Source organism: Gracilinanus agilis, chromosome 2 (genome assembly GCF_016433145.1).
Source record: "Gracilinanus agilis isolate LMUSP501 chromosome 2, AgileGrace, whole genome shotgun sequence".
In the NCBI taxonomy this organism is placed as follows: domain Eukaryota; kingdom Metazoa; phylum Chordata; class Mammalia; order Didelphimorphia; family Didelphidae; genus Gracilinanus; species Gracilinanus agilis.
Window position 1 is genome coordinate 309566224 of NC_058131.1, and position 28000 is coordinate 309594223.

Sequence of the window (28000 nt, forward strand, 5' to 3'; positions counted from 1 at the left end):
AACTCAGCATGTCCAAAACTGAATTCAGCTTTTCCTCCAAAATATACCTGCTTTCCAGACTTTCCTATTACTGTTTAAGCTACCAATCACTCTGTGCCAAATTTATCTTCCTAACTTCTGTTGCATGCTCCCCCATCTGTCTTACATTGCCCAAACTCTGATACAGATCCTCATCACCTCACAAACTGCACTCTGATAACCCATTGGTGAGTCTGCCTTTCTTAAGTCTCTTTCCACTCAATCCATACTTTACTCCACTACCAAATTGATCTTCCAAAAGTACATATTTTACCATGTCACACCTGTCCCATCAACTCCATTGACTCCCTACCACCTCCAGCATCAAATATACAATCCTCTATTTTGCTTATAAACCCTGCATAACCTAGCCCCTTCCTACTTTTCCAGTCTTCTTACTCAACACTTCTCTATATATTCTGTGATCCAGTGACATTGGGCTTCTTTGCTATTCATTGTGCCAAATACTCGATCCCACTTCTGTAGGCATTTCTCTGACTATTCCCAATGCTTAGAACTCTATCTCTTTATCTCTGCCTCTTGACTTCCCTGTTTTTCAAGACTCAGCTAAAATTCCATCTTATGCCTTTCCTTTGTTGACTGTCTCCAATTTATCTTGTATCTATCTGTTTTGTACATAGTTATTGGCATGTCTTCTTCCCCATTAGACTGTGAACTTCTTTAGAAAAGACTGTCTTTTACATTTCTTTTTATCCACATCGCCTGGCACATAGTAGGTGTTTAATAAATTCTTGTTGACTGACCATGAGAGAGGTGAGTCTCTTCTCCACAGTGACTTCTCTCCCAATGATGGCTTCCAAAGATGGATTGGAGATAGGTCTGGTGGCTTAAAGGCCCTAATTTTCCCACACCTCCAGAGTTTTAGAGTCCTGAGCTGTCTCTATCAGAATATGAAGGGAGATGATGGTGATGGTGGTGATGATTTGACTTTCTTGGCACATACTACCTCTTATCTTTCTCCCTTGAGTGCAAATAACTATATACCCAAATACATTTCTTTACAAATTTATTCATTTGTCATACATCATTTTTGCCCAAAATATGGGAGAATTATTTATGGTTAAATTTCCATGCAAAAAGATTGATATACTACTAATAATTATAAATTATTGTTTGCTTTTCTTTGAAGTATGCTGTTTGGATGTTGGTTTCAAGAGCCTATTTCTGTTCCCTCACTTACATTTGTGCTCTGGAGCCTTAACCTCAGTCTTAGAGAAGGGCCAAGACCACATTTTGGAAATCTTAGAAATGTCTCATTAAAATATATTTCATTGACCATATTTAAAAAGTGATTTCTTAAAGGTGAGAAAAGGAAATTTAAAAAATATTTCCATTGTCTCCACAATATAAATAGATCATTGATTGACTTAAAAAAACCTTACTTTCCATCTTAGAATCAATACCTTGCTTTGGTTCCAAGGGAGAAGAGCAGTAAGGATTAGGCTGATGGAGTTAAGTGACTTGCCTACAGTCACACAGCTAAGAAGTGTCTGAGACAAGATTTGAATGCAGGACCTCCCATCTCTAGACCTGACTCTCAATCCATTGAGCTATTTTTCTGTCCCTGCATTGATTGACTTAAAGAAAATCTGTTTTTATGGAAAATAGGAATTTAAAGCATTTTTAGAATTTTATAACCCTGTCATTTGACTTTATAACACTACCTTTCTCCATTCCTTTGCCTCCAGAGATGTATGGGGGATATATATGGAGATGTATAGGATATATATTTATTCTTCAAAGTAATTTTTGTTGTGTATCCTTATTTTTTAGTAAATTCAAATTAATTTAGGCAGTTGGGATTTTTTTTAAAAAAGAATTTCAGATTTTTCTCAAGATGAGCAAATAATCCTATTGGCTCCAAAGTTAAGAATAGGAATCATTGACCAACACCTAATTACGTTCTTAATTTTGGGCTCAATTGGGCAAATCCTCACTTTTTTGTATGCCGAAATAAAAGTCTTTTGCCTTTATTACATATTACCTAAATAGGTATTTTCCATTTTTCAAAGAAAAAATCTACCTTTTTTAACCATTCTTTGTGAATTATAATAGCTGCTATTAACAAAGTATTCAAATTCCTAGAAAATGACCCTATACTTTATTGACTAATTATCAAATAATAATGGTAATCAGCTTAACTTTAATAATATTTGGTACTTCTTATATTTTTGGCGTGTATGATAATGTATAGTATTGATCATTTTATAAGATTTTTTGAGGATACAAAAACAGGTCTCAGCACTAAAGGGCATAATTTTCACAGCATATTATAGGTAGATTTTATACTCATGTTATAGCAGTTGGCCAGTACTATTGAAAATTAAAATCTGGGAAAATGATGTAAAATGAGATATTTTCTAAGTAAGACAATTAGGGATTTTCTAATAGCATTGCTTAATTGAGAGAATTTTTTGACTCACATTTTACCTTTACTCATGCATCAAATAATCCAATCCAATAAACATTTGTTAAACACCTACAACATGACTGGCATGGTCCTAAACACTGAGGATACAGTGACAACTATTAAGATTAAAAATGATAAAGCCGCCTGCCCTTTGATCCAGCCATACCATTGCTGGGTTTGTACCCCAAAGAGATCATAGATAAACAGACTTGTACGAAAATATTTATAGCTGCACTTTTTGTGGTGGCAACAAATTGGAAAAGGAGGGTATGTCCTTCAATTGGGGAATGGCTGAACAAACTGTGGTATATGTGGGTGATGGAATACTATTGTGCTAAAAGGAATAATAAACTGGAGGAGTTCCAGGCGAACTGGAGAGACCTCCAGGAACAGATGCAGAGCGAAAGGAGCAGAGCCAGAAGAACATTGTACACAGAGACTGATATACTGTGGTAAAATCAAATGTAATGGGCTCCTGTACCAGCAGCACTGCAATGACACAAGACAACTCTGAGGGACTTATGGTAAAGATGCTACCCACATTCAGAGGAAGGACTGCAGGAGAGGAAACATATAAGAAAAACAACTGTTTGAACGCATGGGTCGGGGTGGACATGATTGAGGGTGTGGACTCGAAACTACCACACCAATGCAACTACCAACAATTTGGAAATAGGTCTTGATCAAGGACACATGACAAAACTAGTGGAAATGTGCATCGGCCATGGGTGGGGGGGGCGTGCGGGGGTTGAAGGGGAAAGTAGGAGCATGAATCATGTAACCATGTTAAAAATGAATATTAATAAATGTTTAAAAAAATGATAAAGTCTGATATAATAAGAGAAATTAGTAATTTAATTAAAGCCATGGCCATGTTGGTAAAATATATATATGACCACGCCTATCTTTTATATTTACCGTCGGAGCCCTCTGGTACCCAGCTCCTCAGGAAGATCAAGAGGCATTCTTTAAGGCCCTCCTCTCATTTAAACTGCCCCCTGCGTGGGGACCTTTGACGTCCCCACGCCCTAAGACCCATTGGAATCATGGGTAATGTAGTCTCAAAGTCTCCCACATGTCCAGAGGGAGTCTGCTAGACACTTCCCTGAATTTAAAACAAACATTTCCCCCTGAGGTCCGGCAAAAAAAAATGTTGGCCCTTTTTTCTTCGCTGGACCTGTAAACATAGATAACTTCTAAATTTCAGGAATTTGGGGGATAAAAGAAATAGATGAACGAATGGATAAAACTAGCCGCATTGATAAAAAAACCAATTTGGGGGCAGTCCCCTATTGGTATAACAGTGTACAATTACAACAAATTGCATTCAGCTGTTTAACTCCTCATAGTTCAATCAACTGCACCCCAAAGTTCAATTTTGATCTTCATGGTCCAGTGAAGGGTCTTTAGGCATCTTTTTTGGTGCCTTCACCAAACAGGTCCATTGTCTGGATTCTGGGGAGATGTCAAAATCCTTATCCTGAAATTATTCTGAAAAGAATTTAAACTTTACATTATAGATTACAAAACATACATTTTCTTCTAAGAATTATACATTTCCCCCTGAAATTACTCCTAAAAGAGTTAAATATATATATATATGTTTTGACATTATCGAATTTTAAAAAACTTAACACATATTCCCCTGAGGAAAATTCTAAACACACCTTTTTTTCTGAAAAGGGTACCTCAGGTCAGCTAAGGATGAGTGGCTGAGTCATGGAGGGTGTATGAAGTCAATTGGCAAAATAAAAAGAATAAAATTCAGAAAAAAGAAGAAAAAATTAACTTGTGAATGAAATGTAAAATGTGCAAAAAATGTAGGGAAAATAAACTTATAACAGGCTTTTTAAACAAGGCCCAGTGAAAGTGATTTAAGCAGTTTGCTATTACTCATTCAGGGCCAGGACTTAAGGGAAACGTCTCTCTCTGATCTGATTTGCCATCAGCTTTTTAGGGGAAGTAAGCCAAATAAATAACCCCTCTTAGGTGCATTACTAGGAATTCAAGTTGAGGGGACCCACGTCCTCTAAAGTTTTAGAAAAGACTGGGACTCCAGGACTCAAACCCCAATTTCAAGCCCTAAAGTATTGGCATATTACTCCTGCAATTCATGCAGATTCTCAGACAAGTCTCCGTGACTTTGTGGCTCGGCACTTCTCCTGGAATCAGACAGAGAGGCATTTAACAATTATGACAGGTTCCCAAAATCTCAGACTCTTCCGGGATTTATTTGCTTTAAGCTTACATCACTGTAAAATTTAAAAAAAAGGATAAATAATGATTATATATGTACTTCCAGTACAAGATGACAAAAAGGAAAAATCAATTGCTCTAATAAAAAAAATGTTTTAAAAATCAAATATATATAGCTTAGAGCTAGAAGGGTTTTGTTACCCAAAAATGAGATTTTCTGTGAGAGAAAATGGGTTTTACAAAATAGCAGATTCACAATGCACATTCAAATAAGAGTACCATAATTTCTAATAACACATTTTAAAACAATAAACAATGATGTTTTTAAAAATCATATACTTGTTATAACTTTTAAATCTTGGCTGTTTCTCAACAAATTGTTACTGCTTTCATATCAAAATCTGATATTTAAAAAAATCTTCTGGTCTAAATTACCTCAAGAATTCTAGACCCTTTTTGATAAAAGTATACAGGAGCTCCTTGGCTTCCTGTTTTAAAAAAAAATCCCGGGTAGGAAATTTTCATGCTTCTACCCATTTAAGGCAATAATCTTTCTTATAATAAAATATATAAAAGCTTATCCTTTAAAACAACAATTCTTTAGGACCTAAAGTAAAAGTTAAAAGACCTCTTGTAAAATTACAATTTAAATCTTAAGGCATGGAAACTTCCAAGGTTCCATATAATTACCAAAACACACCTTTTTTCCTTAAAAAGGGTACCTCAGGTCAGCTAAGGATGCATGGCTGAGTCACAGGGGTTGTATGAAATCAATTGGCAAAAGAAATAATAAAAAAAATAAAATGAATAAAATGAAAAAGCACAAGCAAGGAGGTGGGGTGGCTGGGAAAGGGACACCAGGGGAGCCATTGTATTTTGTTCTAAGGATTTGAACCTGGGCACCAGGTACAATGCTAAGTGACAGCCCGGTTTCTGTCCAATGTAAAGCAGGGGGAGGGGGGGGCGGGGGGTGCTGTGGTAGGGGTAGTACTCATTCTTCCAATCACACGGGAGAGGAGGCTGAGGAAGGCTGAATCAATCCATCTTTCTGGAAGACAAGTAATCTCTAAGATCATTAAAGTTCAATTCTTTTAATTTCTAGAAAAATCTGAAAACTGGAGGCTTCCTTAATAGGCTTGGGAAACTTTTGTTCCACTTAGCCCTGGTGCTATGTTTGACAGTTTGTCTCAATACATTTATTAAGGTAGGTTGATATAATCACTTTTACTCACACAAGCACTTGAAAAATGATTTTTTTTTAAAAAACACCTCAAAAGTAATTTTTATCTCAAGTGATTTAAAGTGATTTGTTAAATCAGATCACTATTAGATTTTGCTGATGTACTTTAAACACAAGTCTCTATACTATTATGGTTCTATGTCTAGAATTCTTTTGGTGACAATTTTTTTCCCTGAAGTTAATCATTGACTTCTATCTTGCTGTATTTGACACACTTTCTTTGATCTCATAGTTTGTCAGCTTCTGAATTGCTGGGCTTTTCAGGCATAGGTTGTTGAGTGCAGTAATATTTAAAACTCTGGCTTACAGAAGCCTTTTTCAGTGACAAAGACAGCCCCCTATGGAGTTGTTACCAAATCCAGGTAATTAGTTCATGCCATTAGGTAATGATATACAAATATTCAATTTCTTAGAATTTAGATAGCATGGCTTGAATTATCTTTGCTTGTATGACTCTGCAGTCATAACTATAAGCAAGGAAGTCCTAGACCAAGGAATTGTGTGCTATTGATAGTGCTTATTGAAAACTTTCCATTTTAGATTACACTATTGACTTTTGGACATTCTTGCATATAAGAACTCATTAGCATTCAGATGCATCTTTCATATGAAACATATAAAGCCTTAGTTTATTTTTGAATTTGAATTAATTTGTTAAGAACATTTATGAGTCATGCTTCCTGTGGGTAAACATCAAGAAATTATAGCCAAAGTACTAATAGCAACTTTTGTTTTCTCCCAATAGCATTTTCTTAACCTAAAGTCAGATGAACACATATTTAAATTTCTGAAGGCAAAATTTGGGTTTGGAGCAACAAGGTAGGATTAAAATTATATTTCCTTTTTTAAAAATTATGTTAAATCAGCAAAATTAAAACTTGGGTCAAAATAAAAGCCTACTATTGCTGGACATTACCTCATGGTTTGAAGAAACATGTCAAATTATCTATATTGCATTGAATTTAACAGTTTACTTTCCATTTGTTCTTTAGGGATTTTGATGCAAATTTGTATCTATGTGAAGAAGCTTTTGGTCTCCTACCCTTTAATACACTTGAAAGACTGTCACATACTTTACTCTTTTATGCATACATGTTTGTTCTTTCCGTTATGGTGATGGTGGCTGTTATTGTTGCTCTTCGGAATCTCAGGTACTATCTGGTTTAGAAATATCACATTTTTCTTTTTATAGTATATTTGTACCTTTTTTTTGAGAACTGACATGAAAACAAAAAAAATGATAGAGAATATGTGTGTGTGTGTGTGTGTGTGTGTGTGTGTGTGTGTGTGTGTGTGTAATAGAGTATTACTTAGCTCCTGGGGAAAAATTCTTTTTTTTTTAGATATAATGTCCATTTTGAGATCCTTATTTTATCTGCTATCAGTGTCCATTGCCCTTCTACTTTTTTTTCTTAAAATCAACTTCAAGTTTTCTATAAAAAATCAAGAGCTAGTTGTCATTTGTTTTTCAGTGATTTATTTTAGGATTCCTAAGCATGAAAAAGACAGTAATTTTTACTCTCTAGAAAAGAATTAAGTAGTTTTTGCCAGACTTTTCTTAGAATTTTCACCCAACTATCAAAAGGAAAAAGTAGGATTCTAAGGTTTTTTCCATATTCTGCCCCAAATTTCTCATAATGAATCTTTCTTTTGCACTTAATAGATCTATCCTCATTCTGTAATTGTTTTGTGTCTGTTTTTCTTCTCTTTTGAATTTCAGGCTTCAAATTAGCAGGATATATCTTGTATTTATTTTTGTATCTTTATTATTTAGCATAATTTCTTTTACTTAGTGTGTTCCTAGTAAGTACTTATTGATTTGAATAGGATTAAATGGACTGCTTAATAAAATTTGTTTTGCTTTTATAGTCCATCACCAAATGAAAGAGAATTAATTGTTAGCAAACAAAACTATTATAGTTGGTGAAAACATAATTGTGTTCCAAAGGAAATACCTTTTTATATATAGTTACTGTGTCATTTAAGTACTAGTGAACTGTGATTCATAGTCACCATAGTGCTATGTTGAGTAAAAAAAATTAAAATAACAGAAGAGTAGTTGTTTTATAGTAACAGTTTATGATTATTTCAGATGAAATAAAATTAAAATGACAAAAGTATTTCATGAACCATAAACAATTTTAGTATATCTCAGTGTTCTTTTTTTTTACTTAATGTAAGATTGCTTTAGCATCTTAAAAGTAGACAACAAAATTGTTCTCTGCTTTGTGGTTCAATACTATTTGATATTCCTTAGATACTATCAATATACTTATCACTGCTGAATTTAATTCAGAAATTTAACAAACTTTTTAAAGATTCTATTATGTTCTAGTCAAAGAAAAAATCACCACAATCCTTGATCTCAAGGAACTTACTCTCTACTGGGGAATACAACATGTATTCATGCAATTAAATAAGAGAAATGAGGAAAAGACTAATAACTAGGAGTATAAAGAAAAAAATTATAATAGGTTGTCATAGCACCTAAACTTGAGGAAAATTAAAAATTCAGAGAGATGGAAGTGAGAAGAAACTCCAAGCACTGGCACCAGAAATGCAGACTTTGAGGAACTATTCACTCATAGGCCACTATAGCCAGAATAGAAAACATGTGAAATGGGAGTAATAGGCTGGAAGGATAGTTTGGAGCCATATCACAGAAGGCCTTTAAATATGTAATAAAGGGGATGTAATGCAGAGATGCAATCAAGGCATTTGCCCTTGCAAAACCTAACTGTAGAACTTCTGGCAGTTAGCCAGCTTTAGAACTCTGACAAAAGTCAGTTGGTCCCAGAAGCTTGTGAAGAGCAGAGGGGCAAACTGGGCTCTGCCTTCGAGCTAAAACCTTGCCTTGAATCTGTGTTTTTGTCTTTGGACATTTGGAGCTTAGCTAACTTCTCTGGACCTTCCCTGATCTTCCCAATACCATTCCCCTATTACCTTCTTGATTTTCCTGTGGGCTTTGGGAGAAGGGTGGATTTTGGGGTTGTAGCAATTAGATTTTGAGGATTTAGTTCCCCATAGACAAGTAGGACTTACCCTTGAAACAAACTATCCCTTGCTTTATTGTTTTAGTACTCCCTAATCTCAAGGGCAGCCAAACTTCCCTAGGTGAGAGAGAGCAGGCTCTCTCTCAGTCCAAGCCATTCCTGTGACCCTCCCCCACCTTGAGCTTCTCCTTAGCAGCTGTTAGAGAAACCCGGCATCCCTCTCTCCTTGACAATCAACCCTGAAACTTTAATAAACCCCATTGTTACTTAATCAAACCCTTTGCTAAATCATTGGCTCAACGATAAGTGAGGGTTGAAAGAGGGAAGGAACTATTCTCTTTATTTTCCTGAGGGAAGCTGGAGGCATCCATCTTGGGAGGAAGTAGTTGTCTCTGTACTTCCTCCTGGAAACCCTTCAGTTTCACAGACAGGGAGGAGCCTTGGGACTCCTTCTTTGTGGTCTTTGAGAAACTGACTAGAAAGCCCTCTAGTCAGATTCAAACCACTTCTGACTGGCCCTAATCTTTGTGTCTGTAGAAATACCATTTTCCCTGGAAGAGTCCAGCCTTCCTCCCCCAGTAACCTCTGTCTCTAGTCTGAGTGTCTCCCTGTTGCAGCTGCCTCCCCTAATTACCTCATCATCTCTCCTTACCATTCATTATACTACCTTGTCCTCTATTTCCCTAAACTCAGCCATCCCCGTACATCTCTCCTTACCACCTCAATCCACTATTGCACCCTCCTTTCCCACCTAAGGACCTAAACCCCCTATTTACCTTTTCTTTATTACCTTTTTATTACAATTACCAGACTGAAAAATGGACTTTTTGTTTTCTAACTACTTAGAGGTTAAGTAAAAGTACTAATCATGCTATATAGACTATGGGAGTCTTGCGAGTTTGGAAACTGATTAACTGTATGAACATAAATACAATTTTAAAACTTCCCTATCTTTCAAGTAGGAACTTTGTCAAGTGAAAAATGCTCTATTAATCTGCAAAAATGTATTTTTTAAATTACAGGGGACTAGTATGTATTGACTAAATTATTTTAAAGTAGTCTTAGCCAAGAACTTATATAGTATCATTAGCTTTCAGTGCTAATTTTTATACCTATACATTTCACTTTGTCACATTTACAAAATATTTGCAGCCTCAGAGACAAATAGAAGGTACATAATACATTAATCTTTTTATTTTCTGTTTCTTATATCACCACAATTATCCCAAATCTCTCTTTTTTCCTCTTCCAAGAGAACCATCCTATATCTATATAATTAGAATTTGAACCTCAGGACTCTAAATCCCAGCTTCCCACGTTCCTTCTCATGTTATGTCCTTACATTTTGGAGATAAAGTTTGTATGTGAGCCCGCCCCTCTCTCTTTTCCCATGAACATAGCTGGGAAAACTTTTCTTTGCTCAGGCTTACTTTGGTCCTTTTATTTCTTCTACTTCAAGTAATTGTTAATAAATCTTATAAAATATAATATTTGGAGTTATTGGATATTAATTTAAATCTTACTTATCACAGAATATTTTTAGAAAGGGAAAAATAGCACAACTGGTCAATACATTGAAAAGTTCAAAAGCATATACAGTGACCTAAGGACCTCCCAACTCCATGAGGGAATAGGTTGGGAATGTCTTCTTATATCTCTTTATTCCAGCATGCTTGATCTTTATAATTTTGTTACACTTTCTTTTGATTTTTTGGTATGTAATTGTTATTTACATTGGCATTAGTATAGTCCATGTGTGTAGATTGTTTTCTTGATTTTGCTCCCTTTACACTACATCATTTCATAGTCTTCCATGCTTCTCTGTATCCATCACTCATCTTATTTCTTACAATACAGTCTTATTGTCACATTCAGGAACCACAATTGGTTTAGCCATTCCTCTATCATGCTTTATTTTTATGGAACTAACCAAAACTCATGAAGACTTAAGGGAGTAAAATTACAGGATTGTAGATTTAGGGCTCGAAGGACGTTAGGGATCATCTAGTCCAATTCTCTCATTTTGCAAATGAGGAAACAAATGCCCAAGGAGGTTAAGTGACTTGCCCATGCAGAGCCTAGAATTTGAACCCAATTCCTCTTATTCTTAAGTCAGGGTTTTCCCCACTGTACCAATGCTACCTTGAAGAAAATAAAGGAAAATATCAGAAATAATCTTCAGATACCACTTTTGAAGTCAAAGGTTTATTTATAGTATTTCAAAGGAAAAAAATCACTTTACAATAATGAAAACTACCTTGAAAAATATTTTCAATTTTCTTATTAGAATTAAGAATAAGCTGAGGGGCAGCTAGGTGGCTAAGTGGACTGAGACACAGACCTAGAGATGGGAGGTCTTGGATTCAAATATTGCCTCAAACACTTCCTAGCTGTGTGACCCTAGGCAAGTCACTTAAACCCCATTAGCCTAATCCTTACTGTTCTTCTGCTCTGGAACCTATATACAGTATTGATTATAAGGTGGAAGATAAGATTTTTTAAAAAATTTTAAAGAATAAGCTCAAAAGGTTTTTTAGGAAAAAATCATTTTAATATCTTTACTTGCATAATAATTAGTTCTATAGAGATGATTTATTAACAAAAATTTTGTAGTGCATTAAGCATTTATGACTTAAAGGTTGAAGGGAAATAGACTGATTATTACATCTGGGGGGCACAGTCAACAAAAAAAACCTACAATCTTCTAAGATCCAAAAAGAAAATGAATCTGGCAAGAATGACATTTCTTTTAGGCAGTCTTTTCCTTATTGGCTTGGTCTCTTATGCAAGGATTATACACCTTTTGGCTGGTAAAGGTCCCAAATTTAGTACAACAAATGATTGAAATATATGATTACTATAAATGGTTTGCCTTTACATTAGCCGAGTGCATATGCTTCATCCCCATGGCTGTGGCAATTATTCTATCTCTCTGGCACTTCATGACAATCTCTAAAGCGGTTCTGACTCACCTATACAATTACTTCAAGGCATCTTTTCCAAAACCTGATACTGAATCCATGGAACTAGTAGGAAATATCAAGCTACTGTTCCAGGTGTTGAAACAAATTCAAGAGGACAAAGAGCTAGACAAGCACACAATCCTACAATTAGAGATAGTGGAATCCAAATTTTTAGGGCAAAATAACACCGAGAAAGATCAACCTATCCAAAATGCTGTGGTCTCTGTATTGTCGATTGTGGACAGGACTATTGTTTAGCCAGGAGAGGGGGTGGTACATGTAAAGACATACAAGGCATTCACTCCTAGCGATATGGAAGTTCTGAAAAGGCGATTCCCCAAATTCTATGAAAAACCTTACAAGAGTTTGAAGGAATTAAAAAGGGTGTTCACTCTTTTTAACCCTAGTTTCAATGACGTAGAATTTCTTTTGGGGGAATTTTACTCTCCCTCGGAAAAGGAAAAATTCCTCAATGAAACTAGGACGAATCCCAATTTGGAGTCGTGGCCGCAGGTTCATCAGGACCTAGATTTCACACAACACGCTAACATGAGATATTTGTTAAGATGCAGAGCAGATCTTATCGAAGCAATGAGATTACATGCCAAAAGACCAAATGCTTGGCAGAAATTTGAAAAACTGAAGCAAGGGAAAGAACACCTGAGTAGTTTTTTGGACAGGGCCATTGAAGCTGCAGAAACGATTCTAGGACTTAGGGACACACATGCCCAGGATATAATTGACCACATAAGGAGACAATTTGTAAAGGGAACCTCAATCCTGATACAAAATTATTTCAGACAAAGTTGTCCACAGTGGGAATCACCACCACTGGAGGATGTTAGGCAACATGCAGTGTACATACACGATTCAAGACAGAAAGAAGCAAGACTGGCAAGGCAATCCGATAATGATGAAGATTAGGTCATAGCAGATTTAAAGCGCCAATTAAAACAGGCTAAACGAGAGAAGGAAATAGAGGAAGTGAAAAATTTTGCTCTCCAAACAAGTAGAAATCAAAATCAATTTAGACAACCTGCTAACAGCACCCAAAGATCAAAATCGTCCCCATGTTGCTACCTATGTGGACGGATTGGGCACGTCCTTCATGTTAGTAGATTTAGGCAACAAATAGATTTTTCAAGAAACAATAATCAAAGAGACAGAGATAACAGAAAGACCTTTTATAATTCCAAATGGGCTAAGAACAATGAATCCAAAAAAAAAAAATGATGAGAATAAACAAGAGGGTGCAAGCTGCAATCATACATGTAGAAAATACAAACACCTTCATTAGATGAAATGGAAAGATATGTACAAATGGGAATGAAATCAAAGAAATCATTATGAATCAAGATTCCTGATTTAAAACCTACTAATCAATGTAATTTGGGTGTGGCAGAGTCTAATATAAGTGAGGAAAGCAAAATGAGAAATCTGGGCAGAATAGAGCAAGTGTCTAAAGTAATCTACACAGAAGATACACATAGATCTGTGGTAGATAATGAGCAATGGGAAGAGATAATGCAAATGTGCAAAGAAATCTTTGGCATTAATGAGGATGATTATATAAGGGATCAGCTTTCTCATTCCATATCACACACACTGGGTGAGAAGCATAAAGATAAATCAGGCCATTGCAACAACTCACATCATGAGATTTTGCAAACTGGTTCAGAATCATCAAGAACTCAAATTCCTCTCTTTATTCCAAGTGTAAAACAAAGGAGCAACTTGGATAAAGAACATTTACAGAGGATTTACAGAGTTTCCAAAAAGGAACACTTTCAGTAACCTTGGGGGAATTAAATGCCAAAATTCTTTCCCATTCAATTGCTTTAGACACAGTGTCACAGTTAGAGGTTAAAGAGCAAAAGAGTCTAGATGTTGGCAAGGATTTGATTTTTTTTTATAACATTTATTAATATACATTTTTAACATGGTTGCCTGATTCATACTCCTCTTATCCCCTTCACAAGGATTTGATTTTGAAGAAGCAACCCACTGAATTGCAAGATGATAGCAGCTGTTTAGGGAAGTCAAAATCCACCTTTCTCAGCCCCTTAGCTACAGAATTTCATCCTAAACTTTGGGGAAGAGATAGGGAACAGTTGTTTTCTCCTGTAACCAGTGTGGCTAATCATAACATCAATGGAACTGTTGTTGTGATTGATAACAAAAATCATCTGATGTCAGTCACAAAAACAGCAGGGCAAAATAGAGAACATCAGTCAGCTTTTGAATCAGTAGTTGTACCTGAAGGGTTGAAGGGAACACAATCTAACTATCATACATTCCCAGATACTACTGAGGGGAAAATTGCTGATTTGAGGCTTGACAGTTCTTTAAATAGCAGAGTGGAAGGTAAATCAAATCAAACCTCCATTTCTGAAGCCCTTAGAGAAAGCCAACATGAAATTTGCAAAAATGACAATGACTTACCTGCTCTCAATGAGAGAATGCTCTTTAAGCCTGCTTTATGTAATCCTGATTCTAAACTGAACTTGCCTAATGGTGCTATAGGAAGTTTGGGTTTAGAGACAAAAGACCATATGCAACACAGAATCAATGATAAGTGTACACAAAATACTGAGGATTCTTTATTACCCCTAGTGCCAGTGAAGTCCAATGACAGTGGAGAACCATTAGTTACCCTAGAAATCAGAGGTATGATTTCTATGAGGGACTTCTGGACACAGGTGCAACTTGTTTTGTGTTATGCGAGGCACCTAAAGGATGTCAATTTCAAGGAAGTTTAAGAGTAAGAGGAGCTTCTGGGGTAGCACAAGAAGTCCCAAAGCTAAAAGTTAAAATGCTAAAATTTGGAGCTCTAACTCTTGAACATACCTTCTTATTGATGCCATCATGTCCTTCAAACCTCGTGGGTAGAGATCTCCAATGCAAATTGGCCGCTACCATCCAATGTCAACCAGATGGACAAATTTATTTACACATACCCAAGAGATCTCAGAAACACCATCCCATTTTATTTTTAGACACATGTAGTGAGGAACCATCATACCAATCAACTGATAACATCTATGAGGTTCTAGATGATATTCCAGATTACGTGTGGGCTAAAAATTCAAATGAGGTGGGCAGGATATTGTCAGTGGAACCAGTAAAGATAGAGGTAAAAGAAGGCTTACCTCCAAGAATTCCTCAGTTCAGACTTAGCCAAGAGGCAATAGAAGGAGTGAAACCTATCATAGAGTTTATTAAAGCAGGGTATATTAAAACATGGCTTTTCACAATACAATACACCAATCATGCCAGTAAAGAAAGCAAAATTATCTCCTGATGGGAAGACTCAATGGCGTTTAGTACAAGATCTCAGAGCAATAAACGACCATGTGCAAAAGATCTATGCCGTGGTACCAAGTCCATCACAAATCATTGCAGCCATTCCACCTGAAGCTGCTTGGTTTACTGTTCTGGACTTGAGCTCTGCATACTTCTCTGTTCCCCTGCACAGAGACAGCCAGAAGCTGTTTGCTTTCTCATGGGAAGGTAAATCCATCTATTGGACACATTTGCCCCACGGTTTCGCAGATTCAGCTTTGGTCTTCTGTCAAATTCTGCAGAGAGACCTTGAGTCGATAACATTCCTTAATAGGAAAATGGTACATTATGTTGATGACATCCTGCTAATGTTAATCAAAGAGCTAGGCAAAGAGGGCCATTAAATTTCCAAATCGAAACTTCAATTCGTGAAGGAAAAAGTAAATTATTTAGGATTCATCCTAGAGAAAGGCTCCAGAAGAATTTCCCAGAAGAGAACACAGGATATACAAAATTTGAGTTTGCCTAAGACCAAAAAGCAACTCAGGGCAATCATAGGAATAATGAGCTTCTGTAGAAACTGGATTCCAGGTTATGCTCACATCGCAAGACCTCTGATAGAGCTAACCAGGAAGGAAGTTCCAGAACTGTTAAAGCTGAATAAAGATCATATCCATGCATTAGAGAAATTAAAATCACTTACTCTATCAGCTCCAGCCCTAGGTATCCCTGATCATGACAAACCATTCCTACTTTATGTGCATGAAGATAAAGGGATAGCCTCTAGTGTTCTCACACAAACACTGAAGGGAAATAGACTGATCCCTTCAAGTGAAAGGACACTTTACAGAGCCAAGTTAGAGTCAGTCAAGACAGCTTGAAACTGACCTCAGGCTTTTGTCAGTTTCCCAGGAAGGGACTAGTATTGAAGTTACACTTCCTTCAAATGGACAGCCTCAGCTTCCCTCAAAACTCCAGAGAGTATGTTATTCCTCTCGCTCTTCCTCTCTCTCTTACTAATTAATTAATGAAGTAGCCAAGAGGTCTTGTTTAAACACAAATGGGGTTTATTGTCTTCTAGGATAGATTGGCAGGGTAGAGGATTAAGGTAGCCCTAACAGCCGCTTAGAGAAACCTCAGGTCGGGGAAGGGAAGCAGGAATGTGAGACTGAGAAAGGACCTGCCTTAACTCAGCTCTCAAGGTGGTTTGTAATCAATGGGGTTAGGAATACAAAGACTCAATAGATAATTTGTTGCAAGGGTAAGACTAAACTATCACAGATTTGAACTAACTCTCAGATCAACTCTCCTTTTCACTCTTCTCAGACATTCAGGTAGGGGAAATGAAGGTAGGAATAAGGTAGGGTAGGGAGATTCAAAGGATTTAGCTAAATTAACAAATCTCAAAAGAAACTGCAAATTTAGGCCAGATTTCAATCTAAAGAAGGAGCTCAGATGGACCCTGGTTCCCTGCATGAGTTCCCAGGACCAACTGAAACTTTTTCCCAAGATTCTAAACTCCTAAGATTCTAAAACCTCCTTAACTAACATAAGAATTCTGCAATAGACTGCAAAAATGTTATGCCCCCTTCTCTGTACCACAAGGTATACCCATTTTCATGTTATAGAAGTATCTTATACTGTAATTTTTTTTAAATTTTTTTTTAAACCCTTAACTTCTGTGTATTGACTTATAGGTGGAAGATTGGTAAGAGTAGGCAATGGGGGTCAAGTGACTTGCCCAGGGTCACACGGCTGGGAAGTGTCTGAGGCCGGATTTGAACCTAGGACCTCCTGTCTCTAGGTCTGGCTCTCAATCCACTGAGCCACCCAGCTGCCCCCTTTATACTGTAATTTTAAAATCTCCATGCTTCACTATTATTCTAGTTTTTCATTAAATGACATAAGTTGTTCTCCAAAATTAAAGTGAAATTTTTTAAAGTGAAAAACCCAAATTTTTTAAAGTGAAAAATCCAAAAATATTTGACATGATATATGACAATTTTTAAAAGAACTTTTACTTTTAATCTTTTCTCTTTAATCATAATTTCTAAAATATTCTATACATTTTCAAAATATGTTACATGCATTTAAAAATTAATATCTAAAATGGAAATCAAGTATGTATTTGCCAACACTAGCCAGTCTGTAAGTAGTCTATTAGTCCTGTCTGGTTAGTTTAGTTCCAGGGAATTTAATACATTTCTAAACATATGAATTTAACAATAATATTTTACTAAACTAAAATCAGTTCTCAAATTCTGATTCTGTCTGTTTGTGTTTTATTTTATTCAGTGATTCTACTAAAGTGCGGTTCATTGTACTAAAGCCTGGAACAGCCTACAACTTGATGCACTCTATTTTGTTTGGATGCTTGGCTTTTAGTACCATGAGGTATTTGCATGCCTTTCTATTTCTTTCCCCATTTTTTTACTCTTCAGTGTAATTTAGATATATATTTAGAAACTGATTCTCACCTCATTAATTGTAATGATACTCATTTTCCTCATTGATTTCCCTTTCCCAATAGAAGATATAATAGCTCCATGACAAGATATGTTTATCTTGAAAGAAAACACTCTTTTAAGACTTTTATAGCCATTCATGAAGCTTATAGTATCCTGTCATTGCCTCAGTTTGCCTATTGACATTTATTTGAAAGCATAAGAAAACTGTCAATCTCATATTTTATAAAATATTTTTAATTTTCAGATATTAGTTAAATTCAGCTAGCACCTGCTAAAGTGTATATATTTCTAACTTTACAGAATGAAGTATCTTTGGACATCACATATGTGTGTGTTTGCTTCATTTGGCTTATGTAGCAGTGACATATGGGAATTACTTTTAAAATTGGTCCATCTCTACACACCAAAGAGGGTCAGTGTGATGCTTTTATCTATATTTTATTTATTTCCTTTATACTATATCTTTAAAAATCACTTTTTTTGAAAACTATCAAATGTCAAGCTATTTAAATTTATATTGAAATATGAAAATAGAAAGCAAGCAGTTTAGGATTTTATAATAGGAAAACTTTTAATAAAGGTTTGGTTGTGCTATATGCCTACAAATAGAGCTTTGATTTGTTCTTCCTTATAAATTCACTAGGTGGCAATATGATAGAAGCTACAAATACCATGACTAATACATACTTTGAATTGAACTCTTAGGTATCATTTGTTCTCCTGATTGTCAATAATGGATTACATTAAGTTGTTTTTCTGTTTTATGGAAGATAAATATCTACAGGTTAGCACCTGAAAGAAAAAGTGCTAAAAATTCTTATAAGCTAATTAATTCCTTTTTCATATAGATGAAAATGATGAGGTATTCAGTACCAGTATTAATACTCATCTATCTTTGCTATAAGGTAAGTCTAGTTTTCTTTATTTACTCACATTACCCCATTTAGTTCTGGCCTGTAACTTGTGATTTTGACTGAGCCATATTTTTGGTTTATTTCTCATAAAGAAAGACTAGTCAGTGGTCAAAAGAAGTGTTTAGTTCTTAACTGTAATTTACAGAAAATATGAAAGTGGCTTTTCAAATTCAAAATCACTTTTAGAGGGCAGCTGGGTAGCTTAGTGGATTGAGAGTCGGGCCTAGAGACAGGAGGTCCTAGGTTCAAATCCGGCCTCAGACACTTCCCAGCTGTGTGACTCTGGGCAAGTCACTTGACCCCCATTGCCCACCCTTACCACTCTTCCACCTAAGAACCAATTCACAGAAGTTAGGGGTTTTTAAAAAATCACTTTTAGTAGTTTGATATAGAATAGGAGTTATATGGAACTGGTTATACTTGGGTTTTTTTAATTCTATGCTGAATTTACCTAAAGCAAAATCTTAGGATAAAGTTGTGCTCGTGCTTTTTTGGTTTGAATTTAGCAAAATATTATTATTTTCTTCAAAAGTCCTACTTAAATATAGTTGAGTTATTTTTTTAAATATCCATCTTTGTCTCACTAATGGTCAGAAATGATAAAAAAAAAATCCTCAAACTCTAGTGATCTAATTCCTAGAACAACATTAATTCTATTAATTATCTTAGTTCCTTTAATGTTACACCAGAAAAAAATCAGTCATTAGTCTGGCTAGCAACTTCTCCAAACCACTAACATAATAGTGAGATTTAAATTATTGAATGACCTGATCCAGGAGGCTTTCAAAATGTACAAACTGTTTGTTCTCTCCAGTAGCTACATATGGTTTATGAGAAACTTCAAAAATACTAAGTTGTCTTTGCCTTAATTTAGTATAGATTATAATTACATCACAACTTTTCAAACTGATTTTCTTTTTTCATTGGTTTTGGGCCTTTAGAGTGGTTTTATTTGATGAAGTATTCTGTGGCCTGATTAATTTCTTTTATAATGTTCTTCAATTTTGTTAATGAAGAAGAGATGGTCAGCAAGTAGTCTCTTTCTTCAACAAAATTTGAAATGGCTAAACTGATTATACTGTATTGGTTAAAATATAGGCTACATTTTCTGTCCAACACTGATTTGTATGAAACTTGAATGTGGCCCATAATCCTACTGTCACTATCATAGGCACAGCTTAAGCTTTCCTGACCTCTGCAATAACAATAGTATCCCTGTCAGCCGTTTCCTACTGCTAGTGCTATAAGATAAAGAAAGCAAATCCTTCCCACTTGCATGCTGCTAGTGACTTTTTACATCCCTGCTTGAAGCCCTTCAGCTCTCTTTCCCTGTCCCTTATCCCCAGGGCTACAAAAGACTCTTAGGAGTCAAGGGTAGGTAGGCCTCACTGCAAATCTCCTTCCCTTTGATTGTCCCACTGCTTATCCAGATTGCACTTCCCATTTATAGATAGATATTACTCACAGCTACCAAGATAAGGAGAAATTAGAATTAACTGTTGCATCAGAAAAGTAAGTGAAGGAAGGAGAGTAGGATGGTGGATCACAAGAATAGGTAGGGTTCCAAGTTTGAAACTGAGGGGAAAAGAAAAGTAGGAAAAGAACAAATGAGAGTTACCTATGTAGATTGGCTGCCTCCTTAACCTTTAAAAACCTAGCATCATGTTGGTTTACTACTCTTAAATGTTTTCTTTTTCCTAGGTTCCTTTTAACTTGCTATAATGTATTGCTATTATGTCTTTTTAAAAGACCTTTTATAAAGAAAGAGTAGCCTATATTCAAACCAATATGGTAATACCAGGTTCTTACATACACATTAAATCCTTGGATCTCAGTGGCAGATGGCAAGGGGTTTATAAGTTACAGGAAAATAGCAGGATGGTTCTTGCTTCCCATAGCACATTTACCAAAATTGGCATGATAGAGAGATTAGCCTGGTCCCTATACAAAGGATGATATACACAGTCATAGGACATCTTTATTTTTTATGTCTCTTTCTCCTTTCAGAGAGATGTGAAACTATGGGTACTGAATGTTAAATACACTGTCTAAAGTAGACTCTGTGTCCGTTGGTTTTGTTTAACTGTTTTTCTCTGTCACAAAGAAGCTTCAATGTCAGGAGAACACACCAGCAGATGACTATCCTAAAAACAATAGGCATCACTGAAAACTTTTAAGAAATAAAATGAAGACAATGAGCTGGTCAAAGCTGTTCATTTTTTAAAAAATTGTATCACCTGCCAAGAAAGAAAAATTGCCATCAAAATTTGGGTTATAAATAATTGAAATCCATTAAAAATACAAAGGCTTCCTTGTAGGCAGATGCTTTAACTTGCTTTTTCAAGAAAACAATAACCAGAGACACTAACAACTGACTTGCATTTCATCCTCTTTGGATCCTCCTTTCTCTCACTTGAAGAGAGATGAATGAGCAATAATAATAAGCCAAGAAATATGTTCTTGACAAACAAGGCAAAGAGTATGAATAATCAATTAATTGGCTATTTCAGACCATGAATAATCTAGAATTGATTAAAGAATTGAAATCTAATGTTTCAAATTAGGCAGTTAGGACTATTTTGCATAGTGGTATTTGGTCCTATAATTTTTTTTCCCTGAACTTTTTTAGAATGTTGTACAGCCATTGTAAGCTGACTAATAATATACAGTAAGCACAGCTAGATAGCATAGTAGATAAAGTATAGGGTCTAGATTCAGGAAGACTCATCTTCCATCAAATTTGACCTCAGATACTTACAGTCTGTGTGAGCCCGGGCAAATCACTTAACCTTGTTTGCATCAGTTTCCTCATCTGTAAAATGAGCTGGAGAAGGAAATGGCAAACCACTCCAGTATCTTTGCCATGAAAACCTCAAATGGAGTCATGAAGAGTTAGACACAACTGAAAAATGTCTAAACAACTGAACAGCCAATATCAGTAGTGATAGAGTAATTGTCACACTGAGATGGTAAGGTATATTAGCACTAATTTAATTATTATTCATAAACACACACCCCCAAAATACTTTTTTAATCTGCTACTCAGAAGTCCAAGATGAGTTTGACTTCATTAACAAATACATATATATATGCATATATTATTCACACATATATACACACATTTACTTTGCTAATAATATGAGCTTCTTGAAAAGCACAGTTTCATTCACATAATATTGATGATAGTTGTGGGAAGTAAGTTTTGTTTTTCATTTTAGTTCTGGCCAGGAATGATGGCGGAGCTATCAGAGTTGAGAGAATTCTATGACCCAGACACAGTGGAGCTGATGAACTGGATTAAGTAAGAAGTTTAAGTTTTTCATTTCTATACCAATGCTTTTTGTGGTCACCCAAGTGTTTTTGCTTTCACTTCTGAAGAAATGCTAAATGGTATTGTTTGGGTTTAATCATTATATTTAAAATTATTTCTTTCACTAGACCCTTTAAGAATAACTGTATATGGGAAGATGTTCATTTTAAAGAAGAGAAAACTGAGAAACAAAGAGGATAAATGCCATACAAGTGACAGAACTAACTATATAACTGATGCTAATCCATTTCTCTTCCCATTTGCTGTTAGATCTGCTGCATCATGAAGACTCATTGCATCTTTGTCAGACATTCTACTACCATTATTTTCTTCAGTTCTTTCTACCATTCTAATTTTCTTTCATTGTAGATGCATGAGTATTTCCTTGGCTTGTGAATGACATAATTTTGATTTTGTACAGAGAATTCAACAGGCAACCATTTTGAGCCAGATTTCAATTGATTTGGTTATGTCATTCAATCTTAACCTTGTTTAAAAAAAAAGAATGAAGCTTTTATCTTGAAATTTGTATTATTGTTCTAGAGCATTTTTTTCCTTCAGTTTATTACTGGGTTCAATATTCTACATTTAAATGAAGTTCATGTGTTTCAAAGCTCTGTTGATGAAACATGCCTCCTACCAGCAAAAATAAACTTTCTACCCAGAGCAGCATTCTTATGCTCCATAATACTACATTTCCCTACTTTATAACCTAAAAGCAGCAGTGTAATTATTCACAAGTAAATAGATGTTGCAAATCTTATGTGACACATTCTGAAAGCATTGGCCATGTTGTCTCCATCACTTAGGATTTTAGTAGCCATATTGACACTTTCTCATGACTAATGTTTACTAACCAGTACCATTTAGCACCACTTGTGTATTAAGAGATGGTAAATGTTTGATAGCTTAGGTCTCTTGAGTGCAATAGATGGAGTTTTATATAGATTTATATATAAAATATACATGTGGCTTTGGTCCCAACATTGGACTGGATTTGACTGGATGCAATGAGAATAATTTTTCACATGTTCCTAGTGCTGAGAATGCTAAACTGTTCTTTGTCTTTATTTATTTATTTATTTCATTTTAAATCATGGCAGACAATTACAGAGTAAATTTTTCCTGCAGTATTTATTGTGTATGGGGAAAGAGTATTATTCATATAAAGAAAAGCTAATTACTTTTGCATTAACTATAGGCAACTGGAAATTTATGACACATGCATCTGAAGGTGGGATGGGTATTTTCTGTTCTTAAAATTATGCTGCTAAAGATTAATGCTATATAGCCACCACCACCTGGTAGGTCTGAAGACTTAAAGGCTGTCAGGATTTGCATTAAAAACTCCCATTTTCAGGAATTAATTATTTAGTCATTAAAAATTTATCCTCCAGGGCCCCAGATTGTCTCAGGCAACCTCAGCCTAGATGTACTTGCTTGCAGCAGCCTTTGTTTTCATACTTTACACACTGGAAAAGATTCAGAGATTTTCAAAATATAATATGTCTGTGAAAAATGGCAAGAATAATTTGGGCATAAAAGGCACTATCTAGGCTATTTCTCACTTAGGTTTGTATTTCATCAGTATTGGTCTGCATGACTTTTGGTTTCTTTTCTGTTAAAGTTACCATTATTAGGTATTGTCCTTAGAGCCTTTAGAGTTTTTTGGATGAGCATGGCAAAATATGACTTCTGATTTTCATATTCTCTGTTTGCAACTACCCCCATTGTGATATAATCCCTTTGACAATTTTCCTTTCAAATTCCCCAAGTCTGAATTACAATCTGAAGAAAAATAGCTGCCAGGCATGTTTGTGAAATAAGCTTAAGTGATGATGAATATAACCAAAACAGGGTCTATTTAAATGTACAGTGTTTGCTTAAATCAGCAAATTAGCACTAGTCCAGCATCTAGATCAAATTAGATTTAAGCTTTCCTTTTTTTTTTTTAAATTTGCCCATAGCAAAATTTCTTTTGCTTTCAAAACTGAAAAAAACTACCCACAGCACTACTAGTATGTATCCTTTGTTTCTTAGCAACATCATTTCAGTAGTACCAAATATGAGAAATTCTAGAGAAAATTTTGTGGGTCTAAAAATTTCCTGAACCTCCTTCCAGTCAGAATGAGCTTTTGTTGAGCCTTCAGAGTACTTTGTACCTGTCCTATAGTTTTTATTCTCTTTTACATTGTAATTTTTGTACATATTGCACTGTGATTTGACTACGAATCCTTGTACTACAGTTGACTGATTGACTCTAAACTCTGAGATTGGGAACCATATGTTTGTATCTGCCTCACCATCTAGAAATTACCTTATACACAAGAGGCTTTTAATAAATTTTTGTTGAATTGCCATCGAATCTTTCTTTTAAGTATTGTTCAAATTCTATTTCAATAATCAATTATTAAGGTTTTGTACTAGAATCTGGGGGATACAAAGATATAAATGAGAGAGTCTCTGCCATCCCCTCCCACAGTATATATTAGGGAAATAGAGCACATACAATAAGCAGATATGATATAATTATTAGAGGGAGTAAGCACTAAACTTTAAATGATCTGAAAGCAACAGTAGCATGGATTTTTCCCATCCCATTTGACTAGGTCAGGGGTTGGCCAGTGCAAACCACTGCCTGTTTTTTGTACAACCAATGGACTGAGAATGGCTTTTATATTTTAAAATTATGTTATTTTTAAATTTAATAAATATTACAAATATAAAGTCATTTTAAAACTGTAAAAACCATTCTTGGCTTTCTGGTCATATAGAAACAGTTGGCAGATTTGGCTTATGGCCATAGTTTGTACCCCCCTAGATTTTGTGATCTCCAATTACCACCTCCGCCCTAAATTTTTAATCCATGATTCTGATGTATATTATATATAGTATTGTAACCACTGATTTGTATAGGGTTCTAGAAGAGAAGAAAATTACTTAGAGCACTGCTACCCCTGTTTTCTTTTCCCTTTCCTCAGATTAGCCACAAAAATCAATCAAGAAATAAAATTTCATTTTTCTCCCTGCACACCCTCCTTAAATGGGGGAGGGGGTGCAATAGAGAAGGAGAGTTTGTGAGGAGCCATCCAGTGAGGCCACGAGGGCAGACAGAACTACAGTGGGTGAATTCCAGGGCTGGGCCTTGGTAGAGGAGGTATATGAGGTTCTCTGTTCCACTAAAGGTCCATTTTTCCCCCTATCAGATGATACTCAGTTTTATAGGTAAATTTTCTTGGTTGTAAGCCTGTCTCTTGGCATATTGAAGATTATTTCAAGATTTCTACTTGTTTAGGATAAGAGCTTCTAGGTCTTCTGCAATCCTGACTGTGGTTCCTTGAACTGCTTCTTTCTGGAGGCCTGCAGTCTTTTTTCCTTGATGTTGGGAGCACAGAACTTTGACTCTGTCTTTCTGAGACTGTTCCTTTCATGAAGAGATAGTGAATTTTTTCTACCTTGTAGGTAGCAGTTTTCATTTATACTTTCTTGAAATATACTGCCAAGGTGTTTTGGGGGGCCAGGGAGATCATTGTTTTCAGGGAGTCTGCTAGTTCTTAAATTTTTTTCTCCTTGACTATTTTTCCTCACTGATGGAGGAGTTTCCTTCCTCTTAGGGTCAGAGCCAAACTGACATTTTTACAAACTGTTTATTCCATGTGTCATTCATTTTCCTGGCATTCAGCTCATGGTTAAGGTGGTAAGAAGGAAGCTGATCTCTTATGTCAGAAATTTGGATCATAGTGGACAGAGTACTAACAATCATTAATGTACTTTGGGTTTTTTTCAAACCCTTACCTTCTGTCTTAGAACCAATACTAAGACAAGAGCAGGAAGGGCTAGGCAACTGGGATTAAGTGACTTACTCAAAATCACATAGCTGGGACAACAGCTAATACTTTTTAATTGAGTTTAAATTCCATAAAAAAGGCTTACCAAATAAAATGAATGTTTCAGCCATTCTGAAAGCTTTATAAGCAAAATTCTTCCATGTCTGAAATTTTCTCATTCTTAATGATTGAGTGATAAATTTGTTGAATGAATAAATGCAGTAATCAATAAGTATCAAGTGCCTATTATGTGCCAGGTTTTGTAGTAGCCACTAAAAGACAGAGTAAAATAATTCTTACTATCAAAGAATTTACAGTTTAATCAAAGAGATATTCTAAGTACATATATGAGTATATAAAGAACATCTATAAGGAGAATAAATATAAATAAGCATAAAATGGCTAAATAGTAAGTAGTTTGAGGACTACTAGCAGTTGAGAGGATCATGGAAAGTTTACTGTAAACAATTGTGCTTGAGCTCCATCAAAAAGGAAGAGAAAGATTCTGTGACGCAAAAGTGAGGGAGGAGAGCATCCCAGGTATGGGTAGCCAATGCAAAGACACACAGTTGAGAAATGGAGTGTCATATGTGAAGAACAGTGATAAGGCTAGTTTGCCTGGATAACAGAGTGCTGGAAAGAGAGTAGTGTCCATTGAGGCTAGAAAAATAAGTCAGGGCTGGGTTGTGAAGGACTTTAAAAGCTAAATAGAGTTCATATTTGATTCACGAGGCAATAGGGAACACTGGAGATTAAGGAGTGGAGTAAAATAGAGCTACATTTAAGGAAGATAAGTTTGGTACCTGGGTGGAGAATGAGTGGAAGAAAAGGAGAGATAGCGGTAAGGGGGATCAACCAAGAGGGAAAGAAAATGAGTTTTGTTTTGGACATATTGAGTTTAAGAGGTCTCTAGGACATCTAGTTTGAAATGTATGATAGAATTGGTGATGTGGGATGTGAAGCTCAGGAAAGAAACTATATTTTTAGATCTGGAAGTCAGCACAGAGGGTATCATTAGGCCCACTAAAGCTGATAAGAAAGAAAAGTGTGTTAGAGGTCCATGAGGGGAGAGATTAGTTTGGCATTTGTGTTTGTATCATCTCCAGTATTTAGCACAGTACTTGCATATAATAATATTATTAATAAATAAATGTTTTTCATTCATTCATAAGACTATTTCTATGCCAATACTAAACTAACCAGGTCCTATGATTTCCTTCTGGATTTCAATTTCAGCTTAAGTACAAGGTATACTTGTTGGTTTTTTAAGAATTTTCCTTTTATGTATAAATAGAAGTAAGCTTTGTTTTATTAGGGATATCTATCATAAAACTCACTAGTTTATATCCCTTGTCCTCATTTCTTTTCCTGCTTCATAGATTCATTTTCTCATCTGAAAATTTCTTCTGAGATTGCAATTAAGAAAGATAGGCTTAGAGAGTTGTTGGATCTTTCAACATCATGGGCTGTGGTGGAACTAGTTTCACAATACTTCCTTTTCTTTAATGATACTTAAATATGCAACAGTTTTTTTTAAACTCTTAATTTCTGTGTATTTTCTCATAGGTGGAAGAGTGGTAAGGGTGGGCAATGGGAGTCAAGTGACTTGCCCAGGGTCACACAGCTGGGAAGTGTCTGAGGCCGGATTTGATGCAACAGTTTTTCATTGGGTTTAAAAATAAATTCACCAAGTTTTCTTAGCAGTTTAACCACAGCAGAATGAATTACTAGATATTTTAAATATGAAGCAGGTTAAGTTTAGACCTTAAATGCCTTTAGACCTCTTTTATTTTTAATGAATCATTCTGTAGTATTTGCATAGTTCTATAAATTCTTGAAGTGTAGATAAAGCAAATGTTCATACGTTATATTATAATGCTCAGTTTACCCATTAGTTCAACAGTAATTAACTTGTTGAGGCTTAGAGCTTCAAAAATAAATGAGATTATTTGTTCAAAATGCCATCAGGTCTGTTTGGAATGACATTTAAATTATATAATGTAAATCAGTTTGACCTGTGAGTCCTTGTCATTATTTAGTGACATTTCTTACAGAATAAATTGTTTGCAGGTTGGGCAGCCTGCTATGGAGCTTGGCAGAAAGCTATAAAAACAAATTATCCTTTCATTTTATACATCATTTGTTCAGACATTTGTAAAAATTGCTTCGTTTTTCTATAATAGAGAAGTGTCATTCAGTGGTTTGAAGCACATTAGCTGTTTTAGATACAGACCACAACCGTAAGAGACTGTATCAGGTGGAAATATTTGTGAAAGAGGAATGAAAAGACAGAGCTCTACCTGTCATACAGTTAAGTTCTAGGAAGCATTTGTCCCTTTGATAGTTTTATCACAGAAA

The 28000-nt window shown here is 35.4% G+C and overlaps 1 protein-coding gene and 1 non-coding gene across 2 annotated transcripts in view; both read left to right on the plus strand.

The window, feature by feature from the left end:
• DPY19L3 (dpy-19 like C-mannosyltransferase 3) overlaps nt 1-28000 on the plus strand; it is a 117360-nt gene that overhangs the window by 79414 nt on the left and 9946 nt on the right. The window contains exons 10-16 of the mRNA XM_044664179.1: nt 5748-5849; nt 6631-6704; nt 6878-7036; nt 17419-17517; nt 17892-18003; nt 18440-18496; nt 21724-21806. Of these exons, the coding sequence (XP_044520114.1) occupies nt 5748-5849; nt 6631-6704; nt 6878-7036; nt 17419-17517; nt 17892-18003; nt 18440-18496; nt 21724-21806 (686 nt within the window). The remainder of the gene's footprint in view (nt 1-5747; nt 5850-6630; nt 6705-6877; nt 7037-17418; nt 17518-17891; nt 18004-18439; nt 18497-21723; nt 21807-28000) is intronic.
• On the plus strand, nt 20391-20492 carry LOC123238444. The gene has a single exon (XR_006505610.1). It is a non-coding gene; the product is annotated as a U6 spliceosomal RNA (small nuclear RNA).